Source organism: Rhopalosiphum padi, chromosome 2, assembly GCF_020882245.1.
Source record: "Rhopalosiphum padi isolate XX-2018 chromosome 2, ASM2088224v1, whole genome shotgun sequence".
NCBI classification, from domain to species: Eukaryota; Metazoa; Arthropoda; class Insecta; order Hemiptera; family Aphididae; genus Rhopalosiphum; species Rhopalosiphum padi.
In genome coordinates, this window is record NC_083598.1 from 49,919,879 (window position 1) to 49,944,296 (window position 24,418).

The window sequence follows — 24,418 nt, forward strand, 5'->3', positions numbered from 1 at the left end:
AATTTAAAATCGTTATAGGTACATCGATGTTGATAATAATATAGTTGTTCATTTGTGTCAACATTAAAATTGTTGAAAATTATTTTTTTAAACAGATAAAAATATACAATAGTTACACAATTTCATATTAAGTATATTATTATTTAAGATACGAAATCCAGTTTTATACAAACAAAATAAAAGTAAATAGTTTAGTATAGTTACCTAGGTAGAAAGTACTACTTGCATAACTAGGAATCGGGATTGATGGCAATATGTTTCAAATGCTATAATAACAGTTTAGTTTTATAATCATGATTGTATGTATTATTATTTATAGTATACTCAAAATATTATAGATAAGAAATGCCATCAGAATTCGTATTCAAATGCATAAATTATTATTATTTAATAGTATATATTAAGAACATAAAATTTAATTTTTAACAATGTATAGTAACGAATAGTCATTTTATATTATTATGTACATGAAAAATTATCATAGTAAATTGAGTTTAATAAATTAAATTTATGAACTACAAAAAGTATGGGGGATGATTGAACCTCCAAATACGACCTTATTGGTTATTTTCGATAATTTTTTTATAACCTACATATAAATTATAATCAGCACAAATTAACAATAACAATACTAATAATAAATAATTTATTGTACTATATCTATATTACCTAAATGACGCATTTAAGTGTAATGTGTATTGTTTACAATAGTAAATGTATTTTATTAGTCTGTTACACAGATGGTGTACCGTCGTTTTCAATTATATCTTGTTGATTTTCTTCTACTGATCTGTCAGCTGCCCACGGTTGAACTTCCGCCGAAGCAAAAATACCATAGCACGTTGCCATCGCTAAACATATTACTGCCATAAACATATCAATTCCGGCATCGTCTAGTATCTATGTTAAAATGTAATAACGTCAGTTAACTTCGTTCGTTAGTACTAAGTACATTTAAAATATTTTATTCTACTACCTTAAAATTGTTTATTGTGCTTAGGAATAATTCCCAAAATAAATTTGAAATATAATGCATGCTCAACAGTAGACTAAAAAGTAAGCTAGCATAGACTGGCGCAATGTCCAAATAGTTTAAGTAGAATCCTATAAAAAAAGCGACGTAATTTGTATTCATGACATTACAAAAAATTGTTATCAATATTGTATGTTTCACATGGCTTAATAATATACTCACCAAAAGTATAAAGAAATTCTATTTCTATAAGTACAAAATGTAAAACTTTATTGTTTTCTAAAGCGTTGCCGACAATGGATTCCAAAAAAAAATATATGCTCATTAAACCGAAATATAAGCAAGTCCAAAACTTTCTGATGTTGGTGGTTGAAGTGGATATAATAATCTCTGGAAATAACTCGGCCAGGACGACGACGAGAAACAATATTATGATAGTGCATGTTCTCATATCCCATTCATTAATTTCCTGTATAGTAAATATAATGTGTTTAATATTGATTTCGTAAATAGAGCAATAAAGATACATCGAAACGTATTCAATAAGATACCACATACAGTAGTGTAGAAATCACCAATTGCTTTTCTATTAATTATTTGAACATTACACACGTATAATAGAGCAATCACGAGTAAGGGCTTTGAAGTATACAACGATTTCCACGGTATGTCCGACACGATTGAACGGATTAACGAAAAGCCGGACGTTTCAAAAGAATATCGCCGGCTGTTCGAACCTCCAAACAAAATGACATCGATTTTCGGGTTCCGAATTTGGTTACCATTGATCACGTAGAACCACACAACGTACCACGCCAATCCGATCATTCCTATTCAAGTATTTTATACCGTATGCGATTATTAGTTCGGTGGTTCAAATGCGTCGAGCATCGCCACTTTTAAAATAATATGTAAGTTACCTATCGATAGAGTTAAAGTATATGATGAATATATATGGTTTAGTTCGGCTATGCTGTAGTGAATATATCCGCCTTCGTGTAACAACTCGTGCAGGACTATTGGGACGTGGCGGATTGTCTGCTTATCCAGTGGCACCCAATACGTCCAAACCCTGTCAAACGCTATAATCACCGTGGCCTAGGGCATTAATACAATAATATGCTGTCATTATAAACGTGCGCTATGAGATCGCACTTCACGACGAATCGTCTAATTTTTACCATTCCCATTCCCATAAAAAATTGTAAGAAGAAATGCACGTGAACATCTACGTAACATACACTCGTGGCTGCGATTAAATAACCGATCGACAAGATGGCAAAGGAAATCCCAAAAATACTGAAAACACCATTATGAAACTACATTGCATTACGACAGTACATTTTTAGGAGAGGCTTGGCTAGGATTTATATGTTTGTTGGAATATGGTTGTGCGAGATAAAAAAAAAACCTGTAATACAGTTACTGTATATTATAATTACCTATTGTTAAGAATATATTTTAGCATATTTTTGCATATTTTAGCATCGCCTGGATATAGTAGGTACTTATATCGGAAGTCACGAAAACACTTGTTTTTATTTTGATCACTTAAAAAACAATTTTTGCACTCGAATATTAAAGACTTTGATGTGTATCTCGTGGCTCGTACTTGTACTACCAAATTTTATCAAATTTTAATTTACATGATATATTCATATTATAAATCCTAGCCGTACGAATCTATTAATTATATATCGATCGATTACTTGTGAGCTGGATAAATGGTAGCCAAGACACCGGCAGGTATCAAACTGATAAAATATCCATACTCGTAGTATTGTATGTAATCAAAATTGGCAGAGTCAACCTGCAATTACATACATAACTTAACATTATTTAAATGAATAAATGTAAAAATAGGTATTATAATATTATCAAATCTTTTTGATACGTCAAGTGGCACATATAGGTTAATAATTACAATTATTTTGTATGAAAGACACTTACTTTATTTTGATTTACCAAAGAGTCGAAATACTCATAATATATATTAAATTGACACGGCACAATTATTAAGCCTATAAAAAAAAAATCACATATTATTTAAAAATATTTTACATTATACATTTTTGTCTGACAATTTTGATTCAAATAGAGCACCAGATTGATACCCAATAAATTACAAATATTTATCAATGAAAAATCAGCTATAATAAATACAAGATAATTAAAGACATAATTTGCCTTTTTCATATAGAATGTTGAGACATTTTCACCGAAACTGAAATATAAAAATTTTGAATGTCTACAGCTAATAAAAATGAAGCTATATTTTATAAAATATTAAATTTGACATGTTGGATAAATTCTTATTAAAAAAATACTACAATTTACCTATATACGCGAGCAAAATTATTGTATATTCTCTGTTCCAATATGTAGTTTTCAAACGGATAAATCTGTCGACGAGTCTGTACGATGATTGTTGAGATTGAGGAGAAGAATTAGTGTCGTTTTCCCAGAAATTCATATTCCACTCTTTGCAATAACGGCTTGTTGATGGATTCAGCTGTTCAATTTTTTAATAGTAAATATTCAAATTTGTTATAATAGTCTATAGAGAACTGACTTTTATTTTTAAACACAAAAAATACAATGAAACACCTTTAAAGTCATTAGTAATTAATATAAACAAGTTATTATTTACTTAATATATATATTTTTTTTTTCATTAGAAAAGAAACATAAACAACGTCTGAGAGAATGCACTGTTAAGTGTTTTCGCGATCCGCAAGCATGCGTCCGTGGCCGTGGCCCAGTATTCGCAGTCGGCGGCCCGTCCCGTTACTTGTCGTATATACTACCTGTTTTCTTATACTTATAATAGGTTATACGAGTTCAAAAATTGAATTATAGGAAAATATAAAACATTATTCGTTATTGATATTCCTGTTTTTCTTTTTATATTTTAAAATTTGAATCTTTTATTAAAAATCAGATTAGTAATTTTATCGAAAATAATATATAACACAATATACTTCAATTTAAAAAAAAAATATTTTAATTATATGCTGAAGAACTTCAATACCGCTATAGATGGTTTTATATAACAGCACAAAACATACGAATAACGTATATAAAATCGAATAAAATTAAATAATATTCATACCATGTTAGGTATTATTATTTCAGTATCGATAATTATTTGGTTATTTATGAACTATATGCAGTCGTGCTAAAAAAACATGTTTTGGTCTACGATACGGTAGGTACTGTACGCGGGGTGGAGGTATAAAGACTGAGGAGTAATGAAGGCTGCTGTTGACGATATCGCAGCACATGTTCATGTTCGAACGTAATTTTATTTTTGAACCGTACTTCCAAAAATACGGTTAACTAAGGGGTTATACAGCATAAACACCTATAATAAAAATTGTAGAGGAAATTTTTATCTAGAATCGCATAGAGCCCAATTTTTATATCTTTTTCAATCGTCAATATTTTCTATAATGAATTTTATGGTTTTTATTTTTTTAATTATATTTATAATAACTAAAAAATATTGAAAATCGAACTTTATACGATTCTAGATAAAATTCATTTTTACAATTTTTATTATGGGTGTTTTTTTCGTAAACCCCTTCAAGTAAACCGTATAATTGGAACTACGAAAACAAATTTTTACGACATAGTTTTGTGGGTGACACGTCCTCTTAATATTTTTTTTTATAATTTGTATAATTTAAAAATATTGTTAAAAATAAAATTTGCAAACATTTAAATTCCATATAATAAGGGATATATAAAGGAACTGTTATCCTTTTTTCAATTTTTCAATAAATTAAAAAAATATATTTTGACTGTAAGCATAATATTGGTAATTATTTATTTAAGCTAACTACTTAATGTTTGTTTTTTAGAAAACATAATATTATGTAATGAATAAAAAAACAAAAAATAAAAGTTCTGAATAGATTATACATTAAAAATTCTAAATTTCACAGTTGTATGTTTAAAACATTATTTAGATACATTTAAATCGTTGAAAAGGTTTTACTAATATAAACTATAAAACTAACTTTTAGTATAATAAAAGTGTATTTACATAATGCATCTGTTCTCTATAGCTTACACAATATCACAATCATATAATACGTAGGTACATATTTTATATCATACATAATTATCTATCAATATAACTACTATAAAATAATATGTAACACTTACATTAATCGAAATGAGTGAGAGGAAGATCCGGTATGTGTATCTTACGGACAAACTGCAGTATAACCAATGATACCTCCTGACTATAGTTATTGATATTAAATACTGAAAATATATAGAATGTATAAATTATACATTACCCATGTGCAGTGTTCAGATAACGTTAATACTGTACAATAGAAATAACATTACAAAATCAGTAAACATCACAGCGTATAATAAACTTTTTTAGTTAAATTGTATAAAAATGATTTTTATGCGGTATATATAAATATATATATATATATAGCTATGTTACTAATTATTGTAGTAGTGTTATTATACTTACCAATAATCTACGACGTTAAATTTCGTCGTTACTCGAACTAACTATTTGACAAATAATAGTATCCAGATTGTATGTTCGCAATGATAATGTTTTATAGATTTAAAATTTTCATTACAAAACTATTATTATGAATTCATAACAATATAACATACTAAATATATTATTTTATACAAATGAGTCGTTTAAATTATATTATATTATTAGGAATAATAATCCATATTTTTATTACAATATCAGTTATAAGTATTAATTTACATTTTTTTTTTTTAATATTTCCGATTAAAATTACTTCAGTATGATGATTAAATTATAAAATTAAATATTACTGCGAATAATTTGTGCTCTAGCTACTATACTTAATTTTTAAATTCATTGTGTGAGATGAAGTTTATAATATTATACTTAAATTACGTTTTCGAAGGTAATAATATCTTTTCAACAAAATGCCTATATTATTAATAAATAAATTCGATAAACATAATAACTGTCTGTACTTATAATATCATAGTATTATATATTTTTATTTTTTTAATTGTTGTCATATTGTAATATTACGAGTATGTCGGCTAGATAGAAATGATCAGTTAAATCGTAATGCTGTGCTGGCTAATTATAATTTAGAATGACACATATGATAATAATATTTAAACGATATGTTTATTTTGTGAGTATAAAATACACATTTGTGATTTAAATTATTTTTATACTTCAGTTATATAACCTTACTATATTCTGTTAATCGTTTTTATGCCTAGTACAATTTTTTTTAATAGTTCTGTTTTTTTAAAATGAATTTTAATTTTAAATGTTTTTGTGTTCGAATTTTTCATAAGACTTAAGATATACAACGAATGAATAATGGATACGCAAAAATATGTTTCCTTTCTATTAGGTACACAGTTGTTTTATTAATATAAAAGTGGTAATATAATACAGGTAAGTTTAATTTATTAGTGTAATTTTAGAAATCATTTTAATAATTTTAGTTAAAACTAACCGCTTTAATAATATAGCTTGTACTATTATATTTATATGCACGAATTAATTATATTTATTTTCAGTTAATATGTTTATTTATACATATGTACAGTGTTGAATTCAATAGACAAAAATTTATCAATATAAACGAAATATAAATTATAATTATAATATTAGTTTTTTTTTTTTTTTAATTTGCATTATAGAATCAAATCGGACAACAATGATTACCGTTTTTCGGATAATCGTTAATATCATATACGTCTTGAATTCAGCACTGCCAATGAGGGTAATGGGAAATTATTGGGCACACAAGAGATTAAATTAAAATTTTATTAAATCAAAAATGTATTATAACCATTATAATTTTAGCTTAAAATATATTGTATAACACGATAAATCGTGACAGTTTCACTTATTATAGCTGTCCGGCAGTTCACCCATTATCCTCTGTGTGGATTAGGCCTAAAGTTTATATACTCGGGGAAACCACAATAAAAAAAACGCGCCACATGCAATACCTCATACAACATTAAGGTTGATCTAATATCGACTTGCATAATGTGTTAAGGTGGTGAGGAAACTTGCAATGCATTATTTGTATTATCTGTAACATCGTTCTTAAAAAAAAAAAAAATTAAAAAGTACGCATGTTAATTAAAGTTGTTTTGTTTCTCCAAATTAATAATAAACATTTTTTTAAATATTTTTTGACATTTTTTAATATGCATATTATTTTTAAACTTTAAATAGCTGTTTACTTTGTAAGAAATAAAATTTCATGCATTTAAAACAATGATCGAATGAACATTTTTTTTTAAATATTAACTGACGGTATTACTATTTACTAGTATATAATATTATATGCCAAATGGTAATACTATAGTATTCTTTCCGCCATAAGTCATCATTACATGCCGTAAATCTATTTTTATTATAATTTAAATGTAGTGCCTATCAATATCCGTAATATACTCGTAATTCATGCAATCATAAATCTACATCGGTTAACATCATGTCAAGTTTGTGTATTTCTAAACTAATTATATCTTGTTTACTACATCGTCAATAAATAAATGTCTACTTTTTTTTAACCAAATAAATTATACTTACGTTCTAATTAATTTTATGAATGCCAACACTCAAACTACCATATCTATTAAATCATTGGCTTGATCCTGACAATTTGATTTTAGGTAAATCCTGAAAATTTCACAGGGATAGTCGTGGTGTAATGCTACTACCACTTTTTTATGAACAGTGTGCAATTAGACCATTACGCGTATACGAGTAGTTATATGTATAATATTATAAATATTAATAAATAAAAAATTTAAAATTGAATTTCTCAAGGTGAATTTAAAATCTAATAGTACGAATCCACTTGATGTAATATTTTAAACATCTATCGACCTCTAGATATAAAATATGATGTCATGATTTTTTTGTTAAGAATTATGAATACAAATACAATGTTAATTGTAAAGATATAAAAGATAAAGATTATAATATGCCTACTTAATTATTATTGTAGTACATTATTCGTAAGTAACTACAAATATTGACATAAGATAACATATAATAATCTATTAGCATTATTGTCAATTAATAATTATCAAAACAAGTATAATGTTTTTTTTATATTATATAATGTTGATTTATTAATCAATATTCGCTTCTTTTATTCTAAACAATTAGTTCTGAAACAGTTAAATATTCTATCAACACTCACTGCAATATTTAAATATCTATTTTTTTTATTTTTTGTGTCTATGTCAGTATAACTATTATGAGGAGACCAAATACGTTACACACGTATATATTTTCAATTTTCTTAGTTTACACGTATGTCTGCTCGAGAATATTACCAGTGGAAGCAGCAAAAATATTAGCCATAGAAACAATTGCCGGTAGAAGTCATTGGAATTATGTTAGTTCTGTACTTCGTGTTTTGTCGAATAATGGCCATCATGTTACTGTGTTTACACCATTCCCCGACGGTGATCGAATCAACTATACAGAAGTGGATACATCTGAAGATCATGCACCAGTGTTCATAGATATGGATTTAATCGAGGCATTGGATATCTGGGCACATCCCATATCGCTAATCAATTTCGTAAGATCTGATCGTACATATATGTGTGATAAAGTATATAAAAATGTTCAGTTGAAGAAAATTATTGAAGAAAATCAAAATTCCAATTTCGACGTACTTATTATTGAAACCGTTGGATTTGATTGCGAAGTGTACTTGGCTAATAAGTTAAACCTGCCTTTAATTTATTTGGTTTCATCGCCAATGGTAACATTCGCAGAACGTCCTATTTTCGGCGACATCCCGAATCCAGCGACAATTTCCCATTTATATGCTGATCACGCTATTCCTAAGACATTTGTTCAAAGATTTTCAAACACCATATTATTGGGGTATAGCATGATCCTTTTAAGCTTAGACAAATGGATAAGACAGTATACGAACAATAGACCATATGATTTTGTAAACAGTACAGTTCAACCGTCTCTGACATTTTTAAATAGTCATTTTATAAGTGAAGCTTCGAGACCATTTCCACAAAACGTTATACAAGTTGGTGGCATACATCTGAAACCTCCAAAAAGTATACCAAATGTAAGTAAAAAATAATATACACACACACACAAGCAGTGGCATATATAGGGGGGTGGTTAGGGGTTAAAACCCCCCTGAAATGTATAGTTGGTAGGGGCATTGATTTTGATTGTATAATTAATTGGAATTTTTTTTTTAACCCACCCTGAAATTAATTTCTATATACGCCACTGCACACAAACTTACATAACAATTAATAGTATTAACAGTATTTTATCTTTTGAATATAATAAATCATGTGATTTGTTTAAAGGAAAACATTAATAATATACCTTAATGTTTTTCGAAATATTTTTTACCATTTTTTAAATGATATTGTTTTTGAATGACAACATACATTTCTAATTTAATATTCCTAAATTCAACGTTTTTCGTTGTTGAGATTTTTGACATAGAAATTTAATTTAGAATGACAATTTGTCAAATAACTAGGTAATAACTATGATGTATATAATAGTTTCAATAAGTGGATTAGAGTGGAACAGGGAGTTTCTTATGAAATGCTAAAGCACTACTTTAAATATATAAAATTGAAAATGTATGCTGTAATAATAATAAAAAAAAAGGTAGAAAAATATTAATATTCTGAATATTCATCAATAATATTGTTTTGTGTAATATTTAAAATTATGTAAACCAAAACCTCAATATTTGCCATGTTAATAATTTTATAATAATACGAAATTATTATAGTTCATAAATGTATTACTGTATTGAGAAAATTGAATTTCATAACCGCTATTTCCACACTATTCAGTTTTTACTACCTAAATATTATTCATAAGTGTAAAATATATTCTTTATTTTTTTTTGTAATAAGAGCATATTATTTTATAATAATTACTCTTCCTATATATTATGAAATATTACATATTGGAAATGTTTTTAGTCTTGATATTATATTAGGTGTTTGAATTTAGATTCGAAATTTGTTTATGCAAAAATAAACAACTTCGCTATAATAATGAATATAATAAACATTATATAAATATGTTTTAATTTTAGGATATATTAGAATTTATTGACAATTCTCCACATGGGGTAATTCTGTTCACATTTGGTTCAACTATTAAGGTATCTTCAATACCTGATTATATTCTAAACCATCTGAAGGAAGCATTAGCCCAAGTTCCTCAGAGAATATTGTGGAAATTTGAAGGAGAAATGTTGAATAAACCAAAAAATGTGATGATAAGAAAATGGTTCCCTCAGCGGGATATTCTATGTAATGTTTTCTATTCAAACGAATTATATCCTATTATACGGATTCGAACGTTGTTTATACATTTTGATTTTAATTTTAAGTGCACCCCAAAGTAAAGTTATTCATCAGTCATGGAGGTTTGTCAGGAGTATACGAAACAGTGGATGCTGGTGTTCCGGTTCTCGGATTTCCTTTACTTTACGATCAGCTAAGGAATATAGACAACTTGGTTAATGCTGGAATGGCTATATCTATGGATATTTTATCCGTGAAAAAGGACACATTTTTAAGAAATGTATTAGAACTAGTAACTAATGAAAAGTAAAAAAAAATTTACATTAACAAAATAACAATTTAAAATGTTAAATTCAATAGGGTTTTAATAACAATTTAAAATGTATTTTAAAGGTATATGCGAAACGCTAAAATCGCTTCCGATATATTCAAAAACCGACCGATGTCCCCGGAAAAATCAATACTATATTGGACGGAATATATAATTCGTCATAAAGGTGCCCCGCATTTGATGTCTCACTCAATTAATCTAACTTGGTACCAATACATGTTGTTAGATGTGGCCGCTGTGATGATAGTATTTATTTTTATTAGCTTATTTACAACATATTTCTTTATAAAGTATTTTTATAATTATGTTTTGAAAAATTTGTTGAATGTTAAAGCAAAATCGGAATAAGTTTGTGCTACAGATTTTAAGTATTAAAATATTATATAATCATTATAATAATGTGTATTCTAGCAAATACACACACATTTAAAAATAATTATCATAATTTGTTCATGTGTTATCAGATATAACTTCTATTGAACTTTTAGATGTTACCCACGGCTGCTATAACAACTATGAGTGAATTCCCCAGTCACAAACCGATGGTAAAGTATAATATACAATGTGCTATTGAAAGGTACATGGCTTATGCCCGATTCCACTTGAAAACCATTGTATGTACTCATTACCTAGAAATCGGATATGTGTTCGCATCAAATTCACATTTTCACATAAAAACATTGTTGGATAGAAAAATTAAATCAATTTTTTTTCTTTTTCTTTTTTTGTAGATCTCAAATTTTATAATAATGAGGAAATTTTTATTCATCATTGATCCTGTTCACAATTACCACTTATCTGAGTAGAAATACGAGTACTATAAAAAAAAAATCAAAAGTGATCAATATAACCACATATTGTAAATAAATATATTTCAATGATACTTCATTCAAGTGTAGAGTGCTTTTATTGTGTTTCTTAATAGGGTTAATGAATATAACAACGTATATATTTTGATTCATTCTTAAGTACTTGTCATATCATTGATATTGCATTAATAATAATATGCAATATTAATAATGATAATATGAAAATAGTACTACGATTTTATATTCATTAACAATACATAACAGTTTTTTTTGTTGATCAAATAGGTAATTGTTTGCAACGTATATGTCGGTAAAACACGTATGTACATTAATAAATTATTTATATTATATTGGTGATATTATAACATAGATCAGAGCTAGCTGTGTTGTATAAAAATAAACTAATAAATATTAAATGTAAATAAGAGATAATTATTTAAGCAATACATAAACATTATATTACACAACATAAATTAATGATTCAAGAAATGGCGTGTTCGGATGAGCGACAGCACCGAATCTTCGTCACCTCGATAATTCATATTTTTAACTGTATCATTTTTAAGTTTTTATTCATTTCAATATCTAAATTAACTAAAACATAGACAATATTACTGTATCGTATGCTTGAATTATGCTCGTATTTCAACGAGTGAAATTCAATAATAGGTTTACCGTACACTTCGAGTGTAGTATACCTATTAGCTACAACTATTGTAATTTATAATATTTGTGTCATCGGAATACAGAGTTTTCAGATGTACCTTAGCGACTGTGCTTTTAGAATTTTGTGCCAGAATCCCAGAACCATTGAATATTATAGTAATAAACTAAAAAGTTTTTATATTGATATAAAACATTTGAATTTGTGTTTTATTTCAATATAAATATTATTATTTATATTTAATTTTCACGTCTTCCTATATAGACATAATAATAATTTTTTTTTTTTTTATTTGAAGTAAGGCTTCAACGTCACAGATCATTAGCCTACTATAAATTACAAGTAGACAAAGAAAAAAAGAAATTTAGAAATTTTATTGAGACTTAAAAACAACTGACTGTTGATAAATCGGCATGTACACGTAAGCTACTACAACAAAAAGTGCAATGAAACGACAATATTTTGAGGATGTACCGTAGATTTCGAAAAGAAATCGCCCATTAGGCATTAATTAGCCCTCCCGATAAGATAACTAGGCAATTTTGTTTCCACGTACGATTTACACCGATCACATAATATGACCACAAAATACATCATGACAGCCATTGCACACCTAATTATGGTGTATATTATTATAATGCCTAAAATTCCGATTTGGTCACGTAAAAAGAATAATATATAGATACTTGACTAACATGTAAGATTTTTGTGTAATGTATTGATACTAACACAATTCTATTTCGGAATAATAGAGCCCGCTACAGTATCATTAGAGTAGATCCAAATCTACAGCACAACTGGAACGTGCCGTATTCATTGTATATTAAAGAATCCAATACGTCCAGATCCCGTTCAATGTCGTTATCACTATGCTCTAAAACAATTAATACTCCAATAAAATGTTTGTTTTATGATATTTTTATTTTGAAAACTGTTTTCTTCTTACCATTATCGTCCCCGTACAAAATACTAACAAACCATGTGCAAGAAGCGTCAAAAAACCTATAACTGGATTCGGTAGTATAAATAAATTAAAAATCGACAACAAAATATAGTGATAGAAAAATAGTTATACATCACGATAATGTAATTTATATTGAATTATATAATTTAAATAATAAAAGAAACCAGACTATAATTATAGATTAAGGACTATTAATTATTACGCATTTGTATACTCTATTTTCTCGTTGATATGTGTATACGTCATATCGTCGGTTAAATGATGTAATAATAATGTAATTTTTAGGAGGCATTAAAATGTAGTTATTTTTAAAGTACTTTTAACTGGAATACATAATTTTTGATTTTTAGATAGGTACCTACCTAAAAATAGTATACAATATATAACGCAATATAGTAAATATTAAATTAAATAATAAATACAATATAATATAACTCTAATAATTAGAGTACATTACTCCAAAGTAAAGTATATCGTTGCTTACATCAATTGACTGTAATATAATTGAGGGTTGCTATTTATAAATAATGTCTATCGTTATAATTTAATATAATGAATCGCTATATTATTTGAAATTTGTTTCATAAGAAGAGATGCATTTATTTTTAATATTGTACATATTTTTATGAAAATACAAATATTTGAAATATTACAATATATTATATTACATAGTAATAAATAAAAATCACTCATTCTAGTTATTTTGGTTTTGTCGAAATATAAATTGCACGTTACATAGCACAATTATTGCAAGCATTACTAGTAAAACACATTGATATTATTTATACAAACAATGTATTCTGTATTAAAATAATAAGAAGAAATAATGTATTTGAATACAAAATACTGAATAAAAAAAAGTAATTAGTGTAAACTTAATAAATAAAAGTTAAATACAGTGCATGGCAATCAACCGAATTCTTACAATGTCGCCACGACAGTTTTTCTTAAATTCAAACACGAGGCAACATATACATACCATGCGCGTAATCATATCATTTACACTATACACTACAAATGATAGTAAGACCTTTTTAAACATTAATTTTACAAAGCATTTTCTGTTCAAAGAACCAAATAAATTATAGAAATCTTTAATAGTAAACGTATTTTGGAATATTATTTGTCTGCTATGAGTGATATATAGTATGACTAAATTATTTAAATCACCACAAACTAAGCTTAAAGGTGTAGGTGATTTTTATTATTTTTATTTGATACTTTTAATTATTTTTGTGTTAATCAAATAATGAAATAATAAAAAAAATCTTTCAATTCATATCCTCCATAATTACATAGATAAAATATTATAATACGTATTATTGAACGCAGTTATATCCAAATACTTATTAGAAATTTCGTCTAGTAATCTTTCTAATTAATTATCAATTGAATATTGTCAACTGTGAAGTAATATGATAAAATAATATGAACCAGATTCATGTTATAGACAACAAAATTTATGTAGATTAAGTATAAAATAGGAAAACAACTTATACCTATAATTATTTATAATATGTTAATAAAGTATGATTTCCGTACTTCATACTTGTATTAATAATAATATACCATTATAGCTCATAAGAGCGTATGTGGTGATAAAAAACAGAAGTTTGTTACTTGTCGTTATATTAAAAAATGACAAATAAATACTATTAAAAATGTCATACGGCACTTGAAGTATGCAATATTGATGCCCTTGTGCGGGTTTGTTACAAAAATACCAATATACCATAATATAATAATAATATTATTAAATTAGTGAATTATTTTATAATTAGAAATTCATAAAAATGTTGTTTTTTGTATCAACATTTTGGAAATTTAATATGTCAGGTATTTACACGACTTCTCATAAGTAAATAATATTGGAACAATAAAATAAAAAATATTGAATAATTTTTTTTTTTTTTTTAGACACTAAGTTTTAATTTAGACGAAATTATTTATTTAAATAATATAAATAATATAAATAATTTTTATTTATAATCAATGGTAGAACGATATAGGTACATTCAGGTTTTTTTGTTGTGCATAAACTATTTCAACACAAACAACAAAACACGTCGGAGTACATGAAATGTGAATAATATAAGCGATTAAATGTAAAACAAAGGTTTTTTTACACAACAAATTTTGTTTATAATTATGACATGATAATAAAATATTTCCATAGCTATGAATAAAAAGATCAAACCAAAAATAAATAAAAACCTTCTGCGACATGGTAGATTGATAAAAAGGGGGGGGGGTAAAGCGAGAACCGATGGCGTTCGTGAAAACTGTACTGTTATGGCCACTCTTAGAGTAATAAAATGGTATGAATATTATGATTTGCTCTCTGGTAATATAAATAAAATGATGGTTGGGTTTTATCAATTGAGTTCATTTAAAAATGGATTTCTAAAGAATAATAATAAAAAAAAAAATATTATGACAAAAGTATATACGAATAAGAAAAATAATCTATCTATTACATATTTAATAATAGCTTTTTTTAGATGTTAATAATCTAATTTATACAACCAGGCCCGGCTCAAGTGGCAGGTGGCATAAGAATACACCTGGGGTGGCTTTTAAAAATTTTTATATTTAAAAAAAATTGTATAAAGATTACACGACACAATATTAACCTATTGTGTGGTAATAAGTATATTAAAAAGATAATAAAATTAATTAATTATTTAGTTATAATTTTTTTATATATAAAATATATTGTGCACCATTTTTCCTAACTAATAATCTAATTTTTAAATTATTCTCTATCTCTCATTTTTATCATTGGCCTCCTTAAGTCCTTATACAAGTTGCTCACTGTTTTTTATTCAGTTTTTTCCGAATAATATCAAAATGTATCTTACTGAAAATTTTCTATTTTTGCTCTCTTCCCCTATTTCACTATAAGACACAAAGTATCATTTAGGTCCAATTTTCCTATAAATATCACCATTAACGTTAAAGATTAAAGTATTTTTTTCTACTCTAAAACGTGTTTACAGGCCACACATAATAAAAAATACATCATTATAAAACCAATACATTCATTGCACTCTTTGTTCAAAGTCTAAAATTTATTTATGAAGAGTATGATAAGTATAGTCTAGCTAATTATTAAATTAATTACCGACCATGTTAAAGTTGTATTGATAAAATAACACGAATCGAATGATAAGCAATGGATTGAAAAACATTTAAAAAACAATAATATTCACATATGCACGGACGGACGTTCAGTTTATACAAACTAAATGGATTTAGCTAATCTAACTTACTAGCACTGTAATTATTTTAATATTTTATAGTAAATTCTTATAAATGTAATTCGGTTGCGTTTTTTTCTCGAACTCAGTTGTATTTAATTTTATCTATATAAGACCTGATTATCAAGATATATTATAATATACATTTTGTATCGTTTCGTTCTAGATATATTTATAGGTACTTTAAGTGTTATAACATAAATGTGCTAATTTGATGTTTTTTAGGTATTCGAGAACTTTTGAACGCTCATTCACGCAGTAAGTACCAAATATTTTTATAATAGAAATAAATAATACTAATAAGTGTAAAAAAATCACTCAGTGTACGACATCAATATCGATTGTTAATTTGAGTACTCATTGAGGACTGTACACCTTATTAAACGATCAAATTGCACTCGGATTAAAAACCAGTAATTGGAATTGTATTCGATACGATTATTTCATATAATTTATAAATTATAATTCTACCTACTATATATTTTGGTCTTTGGTTACGATTTATAGTTAAAATACTACTGATATATTCGAATTTTAACCATAAAATTCAACAAAACATTTCCAATGTAACGTTAAAATATATTTGTGTTTATCGATGTCATAAAATAATTAAATACAAATTCGTATTGAAAAAATTAATAAATAATTATATTTTTAAAATCTAGCCTAATCGTATAATGTGTAATTATTAAAATTAAAATAATACATATTATACATTTTATAAATTTAAAATGCAAATTATTCCACTGACTGTTGACCGGTATTTGTTAATAAATAGATTTTATGTAATGATCAGATGAATATTACTTTTTATTTTAAAACCCGAGTGTAATTCCGATATTATTTTTTTCTGTCTCGAGTGTAATTCGACTTTACTCTTCGCATTAATATTATGTTACACGCAATCATGTACGCAACCACTGCACGCCTTGACGACGCAGCTGTGCATATCGACATGCATAATCGTATAATCTTTTGATAAAAGGCACTATTGATGAAATACGTATAATATACATTATACATATAGACACCTGAAATGTTATATTGGTACAAAAATCAAATAACATTTAAAATCGAAATTGTTTAATTTAATGTTTTATGAGTTGGAACAAAATGTTTAAAATGTTACACATGACTAAAATGTAAATTAATTATACATCGTTAATGGCATTTCTTAAATATATACTTTAAATTGTATAAATAGGACTGAAAACGTATATATATATATAACACTAGAATAAATTGATCGAATTATAAAATCAATAATAATACAATATTATACGTTGGATACAAATTTGTATTTATAATTTTTATAATAATAATAATGGAATCTATAATAAACTATTACAATATAATGGTGTATAAACGGGTAATAGCCGTCAACAAAAGGAGACAAAGGTTAACAACAATAAAATATAGTGACCGTTTTATTATTATGATCAAAGAACAATGGATTAGTATACATAATATTCTTGAAACGCTAAAATACATTTAAAGTTAAATTGAACGAATAATTGGCTAAGTTGTAAGAATGGTAAAATATTTTAGGTAGGTACTAAGTGTGTATAACGAAACTTTTACATATTAAATTGTATATGTGTTTAATATAATAATAGGTAATTATTATTATTATTTTTTTTTAAGCACAATAATAATATAATGGTAAAATAAAACGTCTTAACCCCTTAAAACTTATACAAATATATTCGACTCGTAAACAACATGATAATACCGTTACAATTAGTTGAAAACAGAACGGATTATAATATACTTTTATTATATTATATTACCTATGAGTAACATGTTATAGGTATTTATATCGATAACGATAATAATATATATATAATTAGAATGATAAGTAAAACAAAACTTATCGGAGTCGAATAAACGAATAATAATTGTCCTTAATGATTATAGAAAAATGTCTTCGCTTATTTTCTCCGATCGGTTTTTTTATCGCAATATCCGTAGTAATTATTGCGTAAACGTAAGATAACAAAAAAACATAACATCATCATAAAGTAACTAATATTATTTATTCGTCGTGATATACAGTACGATGATAAATATTATTCAGTTTTGTACTCGGGGACGTAATTTCGGATGACGTGAGGTGTGGGTCACAAGAATTCCCGTGATTTAAAAAAAATGGATATTAAATTTAAAGTTTGATACGTAAATAGGTGAAATTTGGAAAATTATAAATTTAAATTTCAAATAGCTAGAGGTTCTATCATCTAAAATGGTAGTCTGCTGGAGTAGGGTCAGAACAATAATTAATAACAGACAACGCAGTGTCCATCATTTGTAATCTGCCCAGTGCTACTGTATAAGCGTATATAGGTACGAAATATTATTTCCAACGTTGGAGGATAAATAACGGATTTCAATGTACGCTTATTTTGCGCTACAGAATTAAGTAAGGCTTCGCTAATTTACAAATTTATAAATAATATAATATTATGTATATTATGTTTAATTATCGTGAAAATTTTATAAAAACGAATCTCCTACAATTATCGTACTATATTATTAAAATAATATCGTTGTTTTAAAATATTATATAGAATTATTAGTATTTAGCTTAGAACGAAGAATGAGTTGTTACCCATCACATTATATACTAGTATGCGACTATTGATGCAATAAGTATTATATATACGTATTTTGAATCTTAACAACTATTAGATAAAAACCGTTGTCGTGAAACAATTAATAGAAAACAAATAATTATCTCATGGAGCATCTATACTTTAAAGTTTACTTCAAGCGATACGAGAATTATTGTGATTAGCCTAAAATACAATCATAATTATTAAATTATTATACTTACAAGTTAACTTACAGTTATGGTCTAAACTCGAATAGTGTTCTTATACAATATAATATAACTGGCATACAAATCTTAAAACATTATATTATTAAATTATTATTTACACTTAATTAAGTACCTATATTAAAAATATATAACAAAAAATTATGCCTATCATATTATAATATTACATAACAAATTATTATATATTTTCGTTCATTGTTATTGTCCACGTACCTTATTCGTATGTGCTTTTCGAGTAACTAGTGCAGTGTGAAAATATTATTAATTTTTCTTTTAGTGCGTATTAATATTTATTGAGGTAATGTATTATAATAATTTTTTTCCATCTTTCGTGCGTGACTTTAACATCATTTTTGTGTACATAACGAGTGCTATTTAAATTCGTCCGTAATGTTTAATTATTATAATTTTATTGTCGACTTATTATTGTCAGAATTAAGGCATATCGTTGTGTTTAGAGTTATGAGAGAAATATATAATGTGTAACTGAACACTGTTTTAACCGAAAAGCATAACAAAATGAAATACAATACCTAACCAATCAACGAAGAATAATAATTAATAAAATACAAAACCAATACAATTGACTATATAGTCTATAAACTGAAAAAAATTTAAATTAAAATAACAAAAAAAAAAACAAATTCCTTAACACCTAACTTAATTCTAATTTATTGTCGTGTCAGCCTTGAGATAACTACCGAAATAGCTATCTCATGTCTTAATCGTATATTATTAATATTAATTCTTAACCGTTTTAAATAAATATAATATATAAATACATAATATTTTAATATTATTAATACATTATAAAATAATTACAAATATTCGTTTAATAAACAATTAATTTCATATCAATAATATATAATAATAAATATTAATACGTATACCTATAATAAGCATAATATTTGTATGATTTTTAAACTTATAAGTTTTCGTAAAACTAAAACAATAGGGGTGAATTTATTTAAGATTAATAAATGTACGTTAAAAATTTGGTTAAATCGAGTGACATCTGCGTTTAAATTATTTCACTAGAAGGTACGTCAACTTATTTATTCCTGAACTGTATTTATAACTATTCATATTGATTATGGATACAATATACTATGAATAAAGATTATCTGTTTTAACTTTAGGTATTTAAAAGCTAAAAGAGACATTTGAAATATTTGACGGTTCATTATACCACCTATTTCTGTAATATTATTATTCTATATCCATTGTTCATGGCCCATGGGCGTGAAAAGTATTTACCAGTTACCACACACATTTACGGTAAAATATACATGTAAAGGGGCGAATCAACCAAACACGTGTATATTTTTTACATTCGCTGTGCATAACTGAACTGTTATAAAAATCTTAGAATTTTTTGTTTTACTTAAGATCGAACATCGAGAAAATCGTTAGGTATTAGTTTTTAATTTTTACAGCGTGTAAATTTTGTATGATGATGAACAATAATAATATGTACTAGTAGTATTTGTCCGTGTGAACAATCGTTTTCCTAATAGTTATCACCGATAGAAAACGTGAAATCTGGAGAATCATTGATTCAGTATATTTGTGTTGTGTATGACGGACCTAAACTACTTTTTTTTAAAACACTTGATTGAGGAAATTATGTTCAAATATATTAGTGGCTTTGTTTACGAAATAATACATTAATTAATAATCGGCAAAAAAATCAACAGAATTGTATTTCATAGTATGACATTTTAATTGATATTTTACAAAAAAAAACTTTTAAAAATATCTTATAATTTAATCGATTTTAAGTAAAACTATAACAGAACTAGAAGGAATTATAAGGATGAATAAAAAACGTTTAATACTCGAAAAAAAAAGAAATTGTTGCGACCTTTAACTTCATCTAAATATGGCTGTAGTCAAGACAATTTGGGGGGGGGGGCAATAGAACATTATATTGTTATTCTGTTATCCGTCGTACATATCATATTATCGTCGTAAGTCCGACATTTCGGTTTTATCGGAATAAAAATATATTGCGCACTCGCCCCCGTTATAGGCATGACTCGCGTGCGCCATGCATATGTAGTATAACAATATGTTAATATATTGTATCACAGTAGGACGAATTTCGAAAAGGCTTTCATCGCATACGAAATATGCAATGGACATATTAATAGTACAACTATATTATAGTATCTATAGATATTATAAATTAAAATATTTCGTATTTAAGTATAGTCTATATTAATTTACGTGCTAAAAAAACATATTAACACTTACTCTAATGCCACACTAACCATTGATCGGTTCTCGCGTCTAGACGAGGGACGTTATAATCTATACAACCATTTTACTTATGCATAGTTTTATAATAATATTATGTAACTACTAATTATTACGAATCACACGATGAGTGTCAGTTAAACATCGAGCCGGACAATTATCGCGTTGTGTGGGCGGACAAAAATCTCAACTCATAAATTTCAGATGATCGTTCGATATATCACCCACCTAACGCATATTCGTATGCATCGACATCGTTATTGCTGATCACATTTTCAACACGCGTTCGATTCTGACCGAGAATAAACAATAAACATTATTAATACAATATTTTGTATTAGAAGAAAAAACGTGCATTATAACAACCGTTCGAGTAAGTCTAACTTAACCTACGCCTATTATAGAACCTAACACCTAGTACCTACCTATAATTATTATAATATATTAAACGCGGTCGAGCGTATTTGAGCCGACGAAGCTTATTAAAACGTAATATTATTGTTTAATATTATTTATGGAATAGTGTCTATTATTACATGGTATAAATAGAAATTGACAGTATACAATATTATGCGAACGTCGTCATCGTAATTTATGAATTTATGATACTTACATATTGTCGGCGGATTATAATGATGCTTAATGTTATTATGTAGCAATATTATAACATTAATAAAATTATATTAAAAATTATTATTCCGCCAACGGAGAGAATACCGTTATCAACCGATGTGTCTACCGGTATATGCCATTCATAGCGATCCCACCAGCAAGATATCTCGATAAAAGATATTGAGAGGGTTCATAGTCGTGTTCACGACACAGATTTATAAATCTGTGGTTCATGAATACTGGTTTTATTCTCTCAGAGGACTAATTATAATAGTGGTATATATATCTTAACCGGATTCCTACAGATGTCAATACTGAATACATAATGATCGATTTAACGTAAGACACTCATTATTTCAGAGAACACATTTTTGAAAATATTTTTCATACATAATCGATGAAATGTTACAAAAACAACATTTTTTGAAAAATTATAATTCTTAAGTGTACACTTTTGAATGACAACATATATTTTTAATCTACATATTCATAAACAGAATATTTCCATGTATAATAATAACCATTAACCAAATTTCTGGCAAGTAGTTTATTAGTTATTTGTATTTAAAGTTACGTAGTAGACTAATACTTTGAAGAATACCTACACAAGTACCCACTGTACCACCTAATCCGTTCATCTAAAATTGAAATTCGTATAACTCATAACTTATACGTTCAAAATTTGATTTTTATGTATCGAAATACTACATAAGATATTTTGTTTTTGATTAAATATTATAAGATGCGTGTTGCCGTTTAATAAAGTTTTCAAAAATATTCATTTTTTTTTTTAAACAATCTTATTTTTTGATGATCATAAATTATGTACAAATATTTTTAATAACATAAATAGTTTTTTAAATAATGAGTGTCTGACTTTAAAATGGACCATACAATGTACCTACCATTAACAAAAATTACAATATTTCTAAATAAGCGCCTTTACACTCTATCATGATGTCGCCCATGATTTAACACAATGTGTTAAAATCCTAATATTTTAATTGACTGAAAGTTGTGATTAACTTTTTAAAATATCATACCATGTAACCGGATAGGTATATTATCATAAAGTTAAAAAATATTCTGTTGACGTCCAGTTATAGTGGCCAAATGATTATCAATTACACTACTGGTAAAATTTTCAGAGCGTTTAAACATCAGAGTCACACCTAACTAGGAGACCAAGAATTTATGAACAAATAAACAACATTCATCATATTATTACCGACGACATAATAGTGTGTAAGCCCACCTTTTTACTAATAAAATTTTTATTGGAACTGCAAATTTTCCTTCAAAAACGAAATTAATTTTTTATTTTGCTTGTTCGACTAGAATAATGTTGTTTCATTTTTAATTCATAATTATTATTACATTTTTTTACGTACTGTTAATATTAATATTTGTCGAGTTAAATACTTTTCGAAAATAGTGAGAAATCAGATACCGGCTTATACGTAAGTACCATAATTTCGGATATAATTTAAAGTACCTACTACTTTCATAAAACTATAAAATATATTAAAATATTACTTATTATTATTATCATTTTGTGGCCGAGTGCTTTCGAGTCGACAAAGCTTTATGAAACATTATAATATGTATAATAATATACCTATTTAACATCCGTTACAAGACGGTATCTATTATTCAATATCGTATAAAAAGAAATTGACAGTATATTATAATAATATTAAGATAATAAATAAAGAAACATCGATAAATGCATATTTATTACGATTTACACTAAATTTTATCGATAAACGCGAAATTCGTGTTCTAGGTTCTATTATATTATAATATTATAATTCAGTATAATATAGATGCAAAGATGAGTGAGTACGATAATACTATTATTATTATTCTTACTATGATTATTACTACGCAATAATTATTACCAAAATCATATGACTGAGAGAAATCGATTGTAATAATATTATTGTCTACTTTAATTATTATTTTAATACCTAAAAAACAACTACACAAGAGAAAACATAATCGAGACTACGCATATTATTATTGCTCGCGAAGTACCGACGTATATATAATATTATTATATTATTATATAATATCCGTGTAATGATAATAATCGACGCCACGACAGTGCGATCCGAACTCGAATTATCCGTTACATCAAAACAGATACAAAGTTATCATTCGGACGTAACGAATGGATTGGTGGTGACGGTGGCAGCGGCGGGCTTGGCCAGGAACGGATTTGTTGGGTTGTCGGTTGGCGGCGCTGGTTCGGTATCGCCAACGCTGCTCTTGGTGTTCAGGCCAGCGTTCACGAACCCCTTGCCCGACGACTGTTCGACTGAGCCGTACGACGATAGCTTATTCTTCTTGTCGACGTTCACCTGTCGACCATTTTTCATATTAA

General features: G+C 26.6%; 4 protein-coding genes across 5 annotated transcripts in view; 2 read left to right on the plus strand and 2 right to left on the minus strand.

Moving 5' to 3' along the window:
- Positions 1-112: 112 nt before the first annotated feature.
- LOC132920781 (vesicular glutamate transporter 1-like) lies at positions 113-7,722 on the minus strand. Its single transcript, XM_060983443.1, has 11 exons — positions 7,560-7,722; positions 5,144-5,245; positions 3,311-3,485; positions 2,924-2,994; positions 2,683-2,783; positions 2,155-2,272; positions 1,894-2,071; positions 1,532-1,803; positions 1,196-1,442; positions 977-1,104; positions 113-900 (listed from the first exon to the last, which is right to left on the minus strand). Exons 3-11 carry the CDS (start codon positions 3,444-3,446, stop codon positions 733-735), a joined length of 1,419 nt encoding a protein of 472 aa, XP_060839426.1. The 5' UTR covers positions 3,447-3,485; positions 5,144-5,245; positions 7,560-7,722; the 3' UTR covers positions 113-732.
- A 392-nt stretch (positions 7,723-8,114) lies between these two features.
- Positions 8,115-11,064, plus strand: LOC132920780 (UDP-glucosyltransferase 2-like). The gene is made up of 4 exons (XM_060983441.1): positions 8,115-9,078; positions 10,084-10,303; positions 10,384-10,603; positions 10,691-11,064. The coding sequence occupies exons 1-4, from the start codon at positions 8,236-8,238 to the stop codon at positions 10,974-10,976; spliced, it is 1,569 nt and encodes a 522-aa protein (XP_060839424.1). The 5' UTR covers positions 8,115-8,235; the 3' UTR covers positions 10,977-11,064.
- A 5,219-nt stretch (positions 11,065-16,283) lies between these two features.
- The window catches only part of LOC132922881 (uncharacterized), a 45,154-nt gene continuing 37,019 nt past the window's right edge, over positions 16,284-24,418 (plus strand). Inside the window, exons 1-2 of one of the 2 annotated variants that reach the window (XM_060986606.1) lie at positions 16,284-16,344; positions 16,551-16,583. The gene's annotated coding sequence lies outside the window, so the exon portion shown is untranslated. Of the gene's footprint in view, positions 16,584-24,418 lie in introns of both variants that reach the window. The other variant, XM_060986605.1, reaches the window with a different exon arrangement.
- The window catches only part of LOC132922880 (vesicular glutamate transporter 1-like), an 83,256-nt gene continuing 76,226 nt past the window's right edge, over positions 17,389-24,418 (minus strand). Inside the window, exon 14 of the mRNA XM_060986603.1 lies at positions 17,389-24,395. Within this exon, the coding sequence (XP_060842586.1) occupies positions 24,189-24,395 (207 nt within the window). The 3' untranslated portion in view covers positions 17,389-24,188. The remainder of the gene's footprint in view (positions 24,396-24,418) is intronic.

Excerpts from the sequence above, each read along its gene's own strand:
- LOC132920781 (XM_060983443.1), bottom strand. The coding sequence starts at position 3,446 with ATGAATTTCTGGGAAAACGACACTAATTCTTCTCCTCAATCTCAACAA. Across the intron at positions 2,273-2,682 it reads ACCATTTATCCAGCTCACAA|TATTTTTGGGATTTCCTTTG; the intron begins GTAATCGATCGA and ends TGGTGTTTTCAG. Across the intron at positions 1,443-1,531 it reads TTGGTGATTTCTACACTACT|GAAATTAATGAATGGGATAT; the intron begins GTATGTGGTATC and ends TTTACTATACAG.
- LOC132920780 (XM_060983441.1), top strand. The coding sequence starts at position 8,236 with ATGAGGAGACCAAATACGTTACACACGTATATATTTTCAATTTTCTTA. Across the intron at positions 9,079-10,083 it reads CTCCAAAAAGTATACCAAAT|GATATATTAGAATTTATTGA; the intron begins GTAAGTAAAAAA and ends TTTTAATTTTAG. Across the intron at positions 10,604-10,690 it reads GAACTAGTAACTAATGAAAA|GTATATGCGAAACGCTAAAA; the intron begins GTAAAAAAAAAT and ends TGTATTTTAAAG.